The 12,482-nt window shown below is 46.0% G+C and overlaps 2 protein-coding genes and 2 long non-coding RNA genes across 7 annotated transcripts; 3 read left to right on the forward strand and 1 right to left on the reverse strand.

Annotated features, from left to right (window-relative positions):
* Positions 1–14: 14 nt before the first annotated feature.
* Positions 15–2,515, reverse strand: LOC136193372 (uncharacterized). 3 transcript variants are annotated; one of them, XR_010671318.1, is made up of 4 exons: positions 2,373–2,515; positions 2,208–2,292; positions 564–2,158; positions 15–496 (listed from the first exon to the last, which is right to left on the reverse strand). It is a non-coding gene; the product is annotated as an uncharacterized lncRNA (long non-coding RNA). The 3 variants fall into 3 exon arrangements; XR_010671319.1 differs by having other exon boundaries at positions 2,368–2,515; XR_010671317.1 differs by having other exon boundaries at positions 2,208–2,515.
* LOC136193373 (uncharacterized) lies at positions 1,082–3,028 on the forward strand. Its single transcript, XR_010671320.1, has 3 exons — positions 1,082–2,025; positions 2,076–2,093; positions 2,152–3,028. It is a non-coding gene; the product is annotated as an uncharacterized lncRNA (long non-coding RNA).
* Positions 3,029–3,423: 395 nt separating this feature from the next.
* Positions 3,424–7,447, forward strand: LOC136192598 (uncharacterized). The gene is made up of 15 exons (XM_065981240.1): positions 3,424–3,557; positions 3,619–4,007; positions 4,066–4,227; positions 4,277–4,402; positions 4,464–4,580; positions 4,639–4,720; positions 4,773–4,994; positions 5,047–5,588; positions 5,638–5,763; positions 5,818–5,931; positions 5,985–6,081; positions 6,149–6,523; positions 6,581–6,700; positions 6,759–6,878; positions 6,961–7,447. Exons 1-15 carry the CDS (start codon positions 3,500–3,502, stop codon positions 7,344–7,346), a joined length of 3,036 nt encoding a protein of 1,011 aa, XP_065837312.1. The 5' UTR covers positions 3,424–3,499; the 3' UTR covers positions 7,347–7,447.
* Positions 7,448–7,644: 197 nt separating this feature from the next.
* LOC136192597 (uncharacterized) lies at positions 7,645–12,455 on the forward strand. 2 transcript variants are annotated; one of them, XM_065981238.1, is made up of 18 exons: positions 7,645–8,000; positions 8,055–8,087; positions 8,133–8,282; positions 8,333–8,359; positions 8,412–8,696; positions 8,752–8,885; positions 9,027–9,167; positions 9,223–10,510; positions 10,566–10,697; positions 10,752–10,874; positions 10,936–11,061; positions 11,120–11,245; positions 11,304–11,429; positions 11,495–11,620; positions 11,692–11,817; positions 11,870–11,992; positions 12,046–12,171; positions 12,222–12,455. In XM_065981238.1, the coding sequence occupies exons 1-18, from the start codon at positions 7,679–7,681 to the stop codon at positions 12,299–12,301; spliced, it is 3,594 nt and encodes a 1,197-aa protein (XP_065837310.1). In that variant the 5' UTR covers positions 7,645–7,678; the 3' UTR covers positions 12,302–12,455. The 2 variants fall into 2 exon arrangements, with proteins under 2 accessions (XP_065837310.1, XP_065837311.1); XM_065981239.1 differs by having other exon boundaries at positions 8,333–8,356.
* The last annotated feature ends 27 nt before the right edge of the window (positions 12,456–12,482 follow it).

The raw sequence follows: 12,482 nt of genomic DNA on the forward strand, positions 1-12,482 counted from the left end.
ATATATAGCCCTTTCTTCGATTACACTACACCAACGCGCACATTTAATTGTTTCAGCTCATGACAAGACAATTTAAAGCGTACAGAGAAATTCACGGAGAAAAAAAAGAGATGGACATTTCGAATGTTTACGTGCGACTTCAACGTTATCATCACTCTCTGACCAGTCCCGAAACGATGAAACTTGCGGCCCGATCAGTCGTCACTTTATAGTTCCCATTGCCTGTTATGTAGCGAAACTTTTCACTGGCGACGGCTGTGATAACGGCGTTAGCAATCGGCCACCCTTCCTTGTCGAAACTCTGTGGATACACTACGGTGACACTGACTCCAGGAGCACCGTAAAAAGGCTTTTTAAATGTAACTTCATAGACTCCGGCCTTTTGCCTCACGATCGTAGGCTGTCCGTTTTTCTCCGCAGTGAAATCGATTAACGTCCCGTCGTCGTCAATATTGCCGGAGATAGTTGACCACACGAGCGCATCGAAAGTCTTGTTCTACGTGAACACAAAGCGCGGCATATGAGAAGGCGCCTGTTCATATATTTCATTCGGATGAGCGTACCAGTGAAATTCCGCCGGTGCTGAAACCCAATGCAACGGAGAACAAAGCGACGGTCACCAAGGCGCGGAGCATTTTCGTTGAAACGGGCTCTTCAAGTTCTCTGCGTCTCGCAACTGATTGATTCCGTGGAAGAACCGCTCCTTTATGTGGCGGTAAGCGGAGGCGTACCCAATTTTTTATCTCGGGGGCCACCAGATGACGATCGACTGCAGAGTTAACTCTCGTAGCGGATCTTAGCGCTGTGCCGGCCGCAGTCGACGCGCAAAGCACGCGTGGTAATAAATTAATTATCTAAAAGGCCACTCACAGACCGCATTTACATTTTCAAATCCGGCTGCTAAGCTGTGACAGTGCCTGAATTGTCGCAAGTACGGGGCATGGATCGTAGACAAACGCTTTCTCCGGAACTAAGCGTTCCGTTGACGTTGGTTAGTTTGGAGGTCCGACGCATCGATCTGACGTCTGATCGACCAGCTGTAGCTCCACGTACGCCCGCCTATAGGATGTGAACTCGTGAGAGCAAACTTCCTGACAGTCTGACGCGACCTCACGTAGTGCATGCATGACGCTAGCCTCGTCCCCAGGCCCTTTCCCAGTCAGCTGTTAGAAAACAAGCGGATCGATCAGACCATCATTTGCACCAGAGATAAAATAGCACTGACCACTGCGATCCTAGCTCTTTTATTACCGGTACTGTATTGAGAAGACACAGCGGAGAATGGCGCATTAGAATGGGCAAACAAGGCAGCAGAAAATTGAGCAGATGTACGATGCAATGCTAGAAAAAAGAATGGCTTGGGGGTCGAGCTCATGCACAGCAACTCGGCTTCAATCATCCGGTGATTTTCATGATTACATGTATTGTTAAAATTTGCTAGTTTTAATTGGAGTCCGTCACCTTTCACGAAATGGCAGTTCGCTGCTTATATAATGCCACCACTGCAAGTGATTATTAATTCGCTTATCCGGGCTGCTGAAAAAAATGGCTGTTTCAACAGCTGAGCAAAATGCGATTTTCCACTTCACTCGAACGGTCGAAGAGAAAGGAATAGTACTAGACAGTCCAGTGCATAGCTGACTGCGGCATGCATTGCCCTCTCAGCTTCGACGCCAGCCGAGAAGAATTCGACGACGATACGAGCCAACGACAGACGCAAAAGATCTTAAACTGGTTCACCGATAGCCTCGGATTCGCGAACGACGATCGCGGAACGCAACTGGAAGTGTTTCGTCTTGTCGTCAGTCACTTCTTCGACGGATCCGGGAGACAATGGCTGTAGTCTCGATCGATACGTCCAACTGAAGATTTCCTATCGATTTCTTCAGGTTGCTTGTCGCTCGATAGTCTGAAATCGACAGATTGCGTGAACTTACTCTATTCCGTACTGAATCACTCTAGAGACAATCACGCCTTGCTGTGCAGTCTACTACTAGAAACAGTTTGATCAGCAGCAAACTTTAGGTAATGTAAATGCATTAATGTTGTATTTTTTATTGAACAACGTTGTTTAGACGGTGACAATGGAGAAGGTAGGTTGGCTTGCATCTGTACGCCAGTGTGTCTTCTCTAGGTCTTTTTTTCTCCCAGACGCTTCCTATCATGAACAACTTTACAGATTTGCTTTTTCTGAAGTTGGACCCTACTGGATTGAGCTAGGGCTCGTTCTAGACTTTTCCTATACAGAACTGAAGTCACTTGAGCAGGACTACCGGACTCTGAAAAAGGACCCTAAGCACATGGCTTTAGAAATGCTACAGAGATATTCGCAGCGCATGGGAATTCAGAGGAAGCCCATTAAGCAACCTCACCAAACTCTTGAAGAGGTCAAATCCCAAAGGAAGCAGGAGATTGGAGACGCTCATGAACCGTCCGGTCAGTATACAGACTTCTTTTTGTCTAGGTGGGTTTGGGTGCTACACTGCTGTCTGCCTCTCTAGCGTCTCCACGGATTATGGATATCTGATTTGCCGCAGTCGCAAAGCGTACGGCTGCGGCATTGCTTACGTCCGTATCACCGATGCTTGATCCGGCGTTATACAACCGCGCGTGTGACAGTTAAAACGGAAAAGCAACGTGGGGTCAGTGACTCAATCGCTTCCTGGTACAGATCTAATCTCTACGTTATTCATCTGCGCTTTACAAAACACTTCGATTTAGTTAGGAGAAAAAATGCGTGAGACCAGTGCTTGCGCCATGCTCCGACTCCTCTGTCTTTCAGTTCTTATATTTCTCTCTCATCTACGGAGAGATCTGGTATGTTCGTGCAGAAACGATCCACCTTGCACAATCCCTGACCAAGCCCGATAGCCATGCTTGCATGCATGGATATCTGATTTGCCGCAGTCATAAAGCGTATAGCTGCGGTATTGCTTACGTCCATATCAACGATGCTTGATCCGGCGTTATTCAACCGCGTGTGACAGTTCAAACGGAAGAGCAACGTGGGGTCAGTGACTCGATCGCTTCCTGCATGGTACAGATCTAATCTCTACGTTATTCATCTGCGCTTTATAAAACACTTCGATTTAGTTGGGAGAAAAAATGCGTGAGACCAGTGCTTGCGCCATGCTCCGACTCCTCTGTCTTTCAGTTGTTATATTTCTCTCTCATCCACGGAGAGATCTGCATGGTATGTTCGTGCAGAAACGATCCACCTTGCACAATCCCTGACCAAGCCCGATAGCCATGCTTGCATGCATGGATATCTGATTTGCCGCAGTCATAAAGCGTATAGCTGCGGTATTGCTTACGTCCATATCAACGATGCTTGATCCGGCGTTATTCAACAGCGTGTGACAGTTCAAACGGAAAAGGAACGCGCGGTCAGTGACTCGCTTTCTCGTACAGATCTAATATCTACGCTATTCATCTGCGCTTTATAAAACGCGCTGATTCAGTCCGTGAGCAGACAGTCCGTGCGACCAGTGCCTGCACCATGCTCCAACTCCTTTTTCTTTCAATTCTTATCTCTCTTTCATCTACGGAGAGCTCTGGTATGTTCGAGCAACATCCTAATATATAGCACTTACACAGATAATATGACAACGTTATCAGGCCACATGCATTCTGCCATCTACGGTCACAGAAACTTTGAAGTTCAGGGTTCGGCTTGTCGTCACTCGTGTTTACACGTTGCTTTCCATCCTCACTTTCAAAATCTTGAGCCGTCCGAGAGCGTTCACGTGCAGGCCGGCATCGGCTTTCGCGATCGCGCTCCAAATCGTATTGTTCTATCGACTTGGATTCGTGGAGTGACTTGGCGCGGTTTTCATGCGTGCGCTGGCGCAAGCGGTTTCTGTGGACCGCTTTCGCTCAGCGTCGAATGGTTTGCCTACGTCTCTGATGGCCAATCGGTCCAGGACAATTCATCCGGTCTTATTGAAGACGCTGTTGTAAAGTTTTCTAATTTCACAACGCAGAAGCTTTGCCATCGCGAACATTGGGTAGATACACCTTCTAATCATATATTGATAGTGAATGATTTTTGTTTCTTTTATGAAGTCTGATATGAATGCGACGTACAAGCTTGCGACGGCCTTACGTTCAGAGCCGGGAAGCGTAGGCGCAGACGGCGCCTTTCTGTGGATAGAGAAAACGAAAGAATCTCGCGTTTGTTACAAGGAAGCGCAGATCTTCAGTGGTCTTCACACCGGATACCAAGCGGTATAGTCCGTGATTCTCATTTATGCAGCTTACCTATTTTCTCCCAAAGAACATTCTAATGTTCAACCACAGCGGAGGGCTCCAAGATCTCGTCAAGGGTGCCGATGCAGGTCATCTGGTTTTCTCGAAGAAGCACTTCTATTTCGCGGGAGGCAAAGGAAACTCGGTTTGCCAAGTAAGCATGCATGACAATACCTTATAAGTCCGCCAATTTAACGATAACACACCCAAAACAGACCGTACGGTTCCAACGGAAGTACTTTAGAAACACCAGACCAACTGTCCTGGTGTCACCTACTGTTCTAATAGGCTCACGCTCCGCTCCGGAGGTAGCCGTCGTCGCTTGGACTGAGGTCGACCCGTTTTTAAATTAGAAAAAATAATGGTAATTATGTTTGTTGCTCGCTGTAGTCTGCTAATAAGTTTAGCGTCAACTTGTGCGTTCAAGTATTACCACCGTCCGATGTCCTAGTCACTTGGGCAGCAATTGGAAGTGGGTATCAGGCGTCAAGCGATACTGAGTTTTTGATTTATTCTTTCTATAGCTATTGACCCGTGCGTCGGAGTTACGTGCGAGTTATACGGCGTTTGTGCCGACACGGGTCCGCGTTCGTACGAGTGCGTTGCGCCGTCGTGCGACAGCAGCATCAACGAACCCGTTTGCGCGTCGGACGGCGTCTCTTACGACAACGAGTGCGAATACCATCGTTTCGTTTTCAACAGTCGTCGTTCAGACATTGTCATTTATCACCGAGGACGCTGCAACGGTATGCACAAACAGAATCAATCGTTTTCTTTAATTAGCATTCTGTGCTTCAGTATTCCCCTTTCAACGCGGAAACGCGCAAATTGAGTCTTCTCGCATTTCCACGTCATACGCCTGCCAAACGGTTCAAATTAATTCAAATCTCTTTTATCCCGACAAGAGAATTGAAGCATTGGCCACTCCAAACTTTCACACTGCTAGCGACTCGACGTTTGTTCACGACGTCCCAACGCTTTGGATAGACAATTTGACCTCGGACAACATGACCGTGTGCGTGTACATCGCCGGTCGAGGCGAACACCACGCTACGGACCAAGTGTCCTTCACTTGGTTCGTCTACCAAGGAGCTCCAGACGGCGCTGTAGGTGGCGTCGTCAATATGGAAACGTGGCTGACCGGAACCACATGCACGCAAGTCAATCTTGCACGAGCGTTTGACTCGCCGCCGAATGTTCTTGCGACGTTACGTCACTCCGTTCCGGGTGTGAGACGCGACGCTGCTACGCTGTGGACCAAAGACGTCGGAACGAAATCGTTCTCGTTGTGTGTAAGAGAGTTGCAGAATTTTGACGGAGCGCACGAGAACGTTTCTATTGTAAGAGATTGGAGGCGCGAAATTGCGATAATTCTTTGTATTTTTTTAGAATTGGCTCGCTCTACCGACGCGAGGGCCGCGTGTTTTTTGGGAGGTCTTTTCCGATTTTGGTTTGGTTAGATTTGCTGGAAACGATCTGACGCCGTCTCGAAAGAACAACTACGCGTTTTGCAAGGTAGGGAAGCAGATCGTGACTTTAGTTGTTTTCAACTTTGGTGGCATTTTTTAGACTGTACAATTCAGTAGGAATTTTTCTCAAGTACCTTCTGTTCTCGTGACTCCAAGGCACAACGATCAAGGAAATGCCTTGTTTCTTTACGACAATATTGTAGCCTGGGTTGAAGTAGGTCAAAAATAGTTCGCTTTAGAAATGTGTTGGATTTTCGTCCGCGTCAGGAAATTATTTCAACCGAATTCCGCGTTTGCACTAAAGAAATTCAAGTGCGAAAGAATGGATACGATCCTCTTTCAGTGAATTACGTAGTTCTACCATGTGAGACTTCACATCGAATTCATTCGGTAACGAAGAGTTAATTTAAAATCGGTGCCTCGTTTTGTAGATGTATGTGATGAGGGCTGGCTTCCGCACGACGGGTACTGCTATGAAGTGTCTGCTGGATGTAATTCGTGGACGGTAGCCAATTCCACGTGTGAACAGAAGAACAGCTCGTTGGCAAGTACTCACAATGATCTTGAGGCTTACTTTGTGGGCGTCTTGTCATCGGGTGAGTCGTGGATTGGGCTTTATGGGAACGGTGACGGTTTCAATTGGACTGACGGTACCGCTGTCGACTACGAGCACTGGCCTAAAGAACAGCTCGCTCTCGGAAATTATAGCACGGAACAGGTATGTGTCAACGAGTTGGGAGTGAAGAATCTCTTTCACTGGAATGGCACATCGTGCAAACAATGTCATTCGTACGTCTGCAAGAAAGGTTAATTATGTTCAAAAATTTATATTTTTAATATATGAGTAACCGTCTATACCTCAGATTTAGATGAATGCGAAACGGGTAGTCACCGGTGTTCGAATGATGCAGTGTGTACCAACGAAGTCGGTTCGTTCTCTTGCACGTGCAAACACGGTTACGTTGGAAATGGCCGAGTGTGTAGTAAGAAAAAACTTTCGCTCGTCTTTTGCGTTGCAGCAAGATTCGCGTGCTCGTTTAGCTCCCAATGAGTGCATTCTTGGAAAGCACAATTGCCATGCAAATGCTGTGTGTCGAGACACCGACGACAGCTTCACGTGTACGTGTAAGCCGGGATTTCACGGTGACGGAATTTCTTGCGGTGCGTTTGTCTATTTAATCGCAGAATTGAATTCTGCGATGGGGCACGCGGTAAAGTTAAAGTAATCTATTTTCTCCCAAAGGATCTTGTCCGAGTGGTTATTCTCTTTTTACAAAAAATCATCATTGCTACAAATTCTTCTCAACGCCCACTACTTGGACAAGCGCACGACGTTGGTGTCTCAATGACGGAGGAGACTTGGTCTCGATCGAAAATCAAGAAGAATACACGTACGTTCAGAATTTGTTTTCATCTTCAATCTGGCTAGGACTCAACGACATTGAGCACGAAGGTTCATTTGTTTGGTCTGACGGATCTCGCGTCTCCTTTGAAAAGTGGCGTCGCTATGAACCAAATGACGTGGGATCCGGCGAAGACTGTGTTCATACGCTCAATTATCCACACCGGTATTTATGGAATGACGCTCCTTGCAATTCTTATCATCGGGTTGTGTGCGAAGTGCAATGAGCAAGCGTTTACCTATTGTTAGTTTTGGTGTGTCTGCATTTTTTCGTTCTTTTCGTCGTGTCGGTCTTAAAGTATCGGTGAAAATCGCTACCGCAGTTTGACCACTGAATAACGTTGAGGTGCACTGCATCACGGATAATAAAATAGATTTGATTTTATTATCCGTTACTGCATATATACAAACAACGGGTCTTGTAAAGTCTATCAATCTAATATTCACTTAGCTCAGGTTACATTAAATGCATGCACGGTAGCAGTTCGCCGAGGAACGTAAACTTTGCATGAAATTTACCCCCTAGCGCATATGATTCGTTTATCCGGGCTTCTCAAAAATGGCTGTTTCTCGGACAGCTGAACAAAACGCGATTTTCCGCTTCACTCGAACGGTCGAAGAGAAAGGAATAGTACTCGACAGTTCATCGATTGTCAGTGCATTAGCTGACTGTGGCATACATTGCCCTCTCAGCTTCGATGCCAACCGAGAAGAATTCGACGACGATGCGAGCCAGCGACAGACGCAGAAGATCTTGAACTGGTTCCACAATAACCTCGGATTCGCGAACGACGACCGCGGAACGCAACTGGAGGTGTTTCGTCTTGTCGTCGATCACTTCTTCGACGGATCGCACAGCGACGTCCTTGCCTTGCTGCTCGGTAAGCTTCGACGCTTCTAAGGCGGGGATTTTTGGGATTCGCTCTTTGTCGCAGGAGGCGAAACTTCGGCGGAGCCAGGAGACAATGGTGGTGCAATTTATTTTATATATGCGTTCTTATGGAATTCTTCAGGTTGCTTGTCATCGAAGTCGCTTACTAGTCTGAAGTCAACAGATTGTGTGGCCTTACTCTATTCTGTATTGAATCATTCTAGCAACAATCACGGCTTGCTGTGCAATCTACTGTCTGCTTGCCATGTCATTTCAAAAGGGATAACTTCAGGTAACGTAAAAGCGTTTGTGTTGTATTTTTCATTGGACAACGTAGTTTAGACGGTAGTGGTGAAGATGGAGAAGGTGGTAGGCTTACATCCGCACGCCAGTGTGTCTTCCCTAGTTCTTTTTTTTCCAGACGCTTCCTATGACGAACAGCTTTACAGATTTGCTTTTTCTGAAGTTGGACCCTATTGGATTGAGCTAGGGATGGTCCTAGACTTTTCCTATACTCAACTGAAGTCACTTGAGCAGGATTACCGGACTCTGAAAAAGGGTCCTAAGCACATGGCTTTAGAAATGCTGCAGAGATATTCCCAGCGCATGGGAACTCAGAGGAAGCCCATTAGGCAACTTCGAAAGATTCTCGTAGACGTCAAATCCCAAAGGGAGCAGGAGATTGGAGACGCTCGTGAACCGTCCGGTCAGTTTTAGTCTACTTTCTTGTCTGTATGGGTTTGTTTATTTGGTTACGTTAGCGTTACCGCCTTTTGTCGTTGACGACCCGAGACTGTGCGGCAGAGACATGGAATTCAGACTAATGAAGGCGTTTCTCTGGGACGGGGAGAGAAATCACGTTGCCGTTCTTCCTATTATGGAGCAAAAGATTCACGTATGTCTGCATCGCTAAGATTAAGAATGTCGGAAAATTTCTTAGTTGGTTAGACTTTTTATCAGCGCCATGGCAACGTTTAGTAGACCAATTGACAAATCTTGTGCATGTGCCCAGTTTTATTGCTTTTTTTGTCTTTAGGTTTTCTCCGGGGTTGGAGGGGCAGGAAAGACAAGCCTCGCCTTTCGGTACGCTTACCGTTTCCGAAAAGCCTACTCTAACGGAGTCTTCTACTTCAACGCCGAATCGTACTCGACTTTATCTTTGTCTCAAAAGACCAACGTACGTCTTGTGATAGTTCTTGTTTCACTTTGCCAATCAGTTCTACGTCGTTTAGCTCTCTAGCGCTATGCAGCTCGACGGTCGCAACGCTCAATTCGTCGATTCGCTGAGCAAGTCGCGAATCGTCATGGACTTCTCCAATTACCTCAGAAGAAATCCTAGATGTTTGCTTCTTTTTGACAACGCAGACGTCCTCGAACTTCTCAAAGACGTCCTACCGAATTCCGCAATCGCATGTCACGTGATCATAACGTCTAGACGAAATCAAACCGAAACGGAGGACTTCTTCCGTCATCAGCGAGTAAACGTCATAACGCTCAGCTCACTCAGAGAAGAAGGAGCCGTCGACGCGTTGGCCTGCTGGTCCGGCAAAAGTTTGAAATCCCTTGATGACGATGAACAGGTCTTCTGTCGAAAACTAGCAGTAGACCCACCAGTGGAAGGCCTACCCCTCGCCGTGGCTCACGCCGGTACATTCGTTAAGAAGAATAAGTTAAGTTTTCAGAAATACTGGCATCGACTTCAAGAGAAACTGTTGCAAGCGTCGGCGCTCGACATGACGAGTTTCCTGCGCTACTTTCACCTGACTCATCTGGAAGAGGAGCTCAAGCGGCAAGGCATCGTTCGTCTTATCGACATTAAGAATCTCCGTCTCGACGAAATTCGTCTCGACGACATGGATCGACGTCTCGTCGAGAAAGCCGTCGAGGCGTGGAAAAAGAAGCAGCACGTCTTCTTGACGTGGGAAATGGATTTGGACGACGTGAAAGCCGAAAGTGAAAGTGGGTACATGATATTGCAATGTTGCTCTGTCATGTCGTCGAGAGGCATTCCGCACGTGGTCGTCGTCAACGCGGCTTTTGGCTCATCGGACAAAGACGATCGCTTAGTCGAGGGATTATCGGCGTTGAGCGAACGGTCGCTCGTCGAGGAAATGCCGAGTAACGATCCCAGTGGCGTCTCTTACTCGATGCATCACTTGATTCAAGCTAGTATGATCCAACGATTAGCCGAGGATAAAATTTTATTTCGTGAAATTCTGAGTAAGGTCGCTTCGGAGTTGGAGCGTCTTTTGCCGTCGTGGAGTTGCATCGATGAGCGGCTAAATAATCGAGACGTGCTTTCGCTGACGTCGCACGTATACTCGGTGGCTAGGAAGATGCTAGAAGTCGGTATGAGCTCTGAGACGTTTCCTGGACTTATTGACTACGGATGCGAACTGTCTCTGAAATATCAGCATTATGCCACTGCCAAGGTTCTTTGCACTTTACGACTAAAGACTCTTTCTTCGTCTTTGTTCAAAAATTTGCCTGAAGAGGAAGCTACACGAAGACTTCAAACGTGTAGGATTTAATTAATTAAGATTTTTATTTCTATATTCTGGATTGGATTCTATAGATTACGGCGATATGGCCACCTTGCATTCTCGCCTGGGAGACTACGATGACGTTGAGCAGAGCATTCTCTCGATTTTAAGTGGAAGATCTCCGGAGAGTCTCGTCGACGCTGACGTGGCTTTCTACAACAAAGGTTAGCTCAAACGACAGATACGTGCAGACCTGATAATGTATATACTTTCAATAGAATTGCTTCTTCTTTCTGAAAGCTATTATGGCCGAGGAATGACAGAAAAAGCAGAGTCGCTTTTACATCGCATCATTGCATCTCTTCCTTTAATCGAAAAGCCAGCTGACGTTTTACTGCAAGGTGTATATACAATATTAGCAAAACCTTTGACGTGTCTTTCCTTATTGTCGGTGGGTAATAGCTTATCTTCGTTTGGCTCATGTTTATCGAGCGGCTGAGAAGTATGAAAAACAGATAAAGATTCTGGAGGCGGCGCTTCTCCATAGCCAAAGCGGGACCTTTGATCCCGGAGTGAATCTTGCAACGTGTAATGAGCAATCCGTTATTAGTTAACTACACTAGCAAAGGACGCGTTCTTCTTCAAGGCCATCGGCAGCTAGCTGAAATTTTGGTTCAGTTTGCAAGAGACGAAGAAGCTTCACGTCACTACTACAAGAGTCTGAGCGTTTATAAGAGGTTCTTACCAAACGAAGACGAACAAATAGGAACGCGTAATATTTATAAAACTAAGTAAGTAGTTTTGCTGAAATCTTGCTCTCTCTCTTGAAGTGTTAATTCAAATGAGCTCAACTTTGATTACCATTGGAAGAGTGGAAGAAGCCTGCGAACGATCTCGCGAAGGACTCGCCGTCATGAAGTTGGTCTTTTCTCCTGAAGACCCTCACATCGCCAAAGGTATTGCATTCATCGATTTTCTTATACGTGGGCAATTCGCCTTTGTTTGTCTTCCGAACGAATAGCGCTTCTTCGACACGGACAAAATCTTAAAATAGCTCAAAAGTACAATGAAGCGATAAAATACGTTGAAGAAAGCCTGTCGCTTTTGAGAGAATTTCCTGAAGAATATTCTATCGGAATCGCATCATGTAAGAGTTGTTCCAAATTAGGGATTTACACTCGTCATAATTAAAAAACGTTTTGACGTGAGCCACTCTAGGTTTGACGACGCTGGGCGACATTTACTGTGCAACGGAGAAGAAGGATAAAGCAATCGTCGTTTACGATGAAGCCGCTCAACTATTTCGTAAAGCATATTCGCAAGGAAACTGGAAATTGACCACAGGTGAGAGTCCTAGCTTCACTAAACAGTGTGTGTACGTTTGAACTATTTCTAGTTTTGCGTAAACTGTCCTGGATCTGCGCTGAGTTTGGAAGGCTGGCTGATGCTCTCCGCTTTGGAAGAGAGGCATTCAATTTGACACAAACTCTTCCTCTGGAAAACGACACCAGAATATCGTGTATAACTACGTACGAGGTACGCGTCAGGATTTTTGAATCGTCTTTTTTTTAGTTACGCAAAAATTTGTGATATGCCTCTGCATGGCGCGTGAGTTTGCTGAAGCCGACTCTGTTGTCCAGCAGATGGCGGCACTGTACTACAGTTCTTTGCCTTCATATCATCCTCTCATTGGTGAAGGTGCTGTTTGAGTAATTCTATTGTGACCTATACTCTAACTTTGTTTCCAGTTAACAAACTTATTTACATTTTGAAACAGGCGAAAGTTTCTAGAATAATTATCAAGGGAGACAATGTTCAATTTGCATAAGTCCTATTTTGCATAATGTTTGCAATTTGGCGTATTCTTATTTTTTAATCATCAGTTGTTTGTATTAAGCAGTCATTGATACGGTGACAATTTACCACAACTTTTGTGCTCCAATATTATTATGCGTGAAATAAAAGAATCGTTTTACAGATGGTTTAGCTGTTATCCGGGGACTACGCCG

This window comes from Oscarella lobularis, chromosome 11, assembly GCF_947507565.1.
Source record: "Oscarella lobularis chromosome 11, ooOscLobu1.1, whole genome shotgun sequence".
NCBI classification, from domain to species: Eukaryota; Metazoa; Porifera; class Homoscleromorpha; order Homosclerophorida; family Oscarellidae; genus Oscarella; species Oscarella lobularis.

Bases quoted from the DNA above. Each gene is read 5' to 3' on its own strand.
- LOC136192598 (XM_065981240.1), top strand. From the start codon at position 3,500: ATGCTCCAACTCCTTTTTCTTTCAATTCTTATCTCTCTTTCATCTACG. The intron at 4,008-4,065 runs GTAGATACACCT...TCTTTTATGAAG, and splicing joins TTTGCCATCGCGAACATTGG to TCTGATATGAATGCGACGTA. The intron at 4,228-4,276 runs GTATAGTCCGTG...TTTCTCCCAAAG, and splicing joins TTCACACCGGATACCAAGCG to AACATTCTAATGTTCAACCA.
- LOC136192597 (XM_065981238.1), top strand. From the start codon at position 7,679: ATGGCTGTTTCTCGGACAGCTGAACAAAACGCGATTTTCCGCTTCACT. The intron at 10,698-10,751 runs GTTAGCTCAAAC...TACTTTCAATAG, and splicing joins CGTGGCTTTCTACAACAAAG to AATTGCTTCTTCTTTCTGAA. The intron at 11,246-11,303 runs GTAATATTTATA...TCTCTCTTGAAG, and splicing joins AGACGAACAAATAGGAACGC to TGTTAATTCAAATGAGCTCA.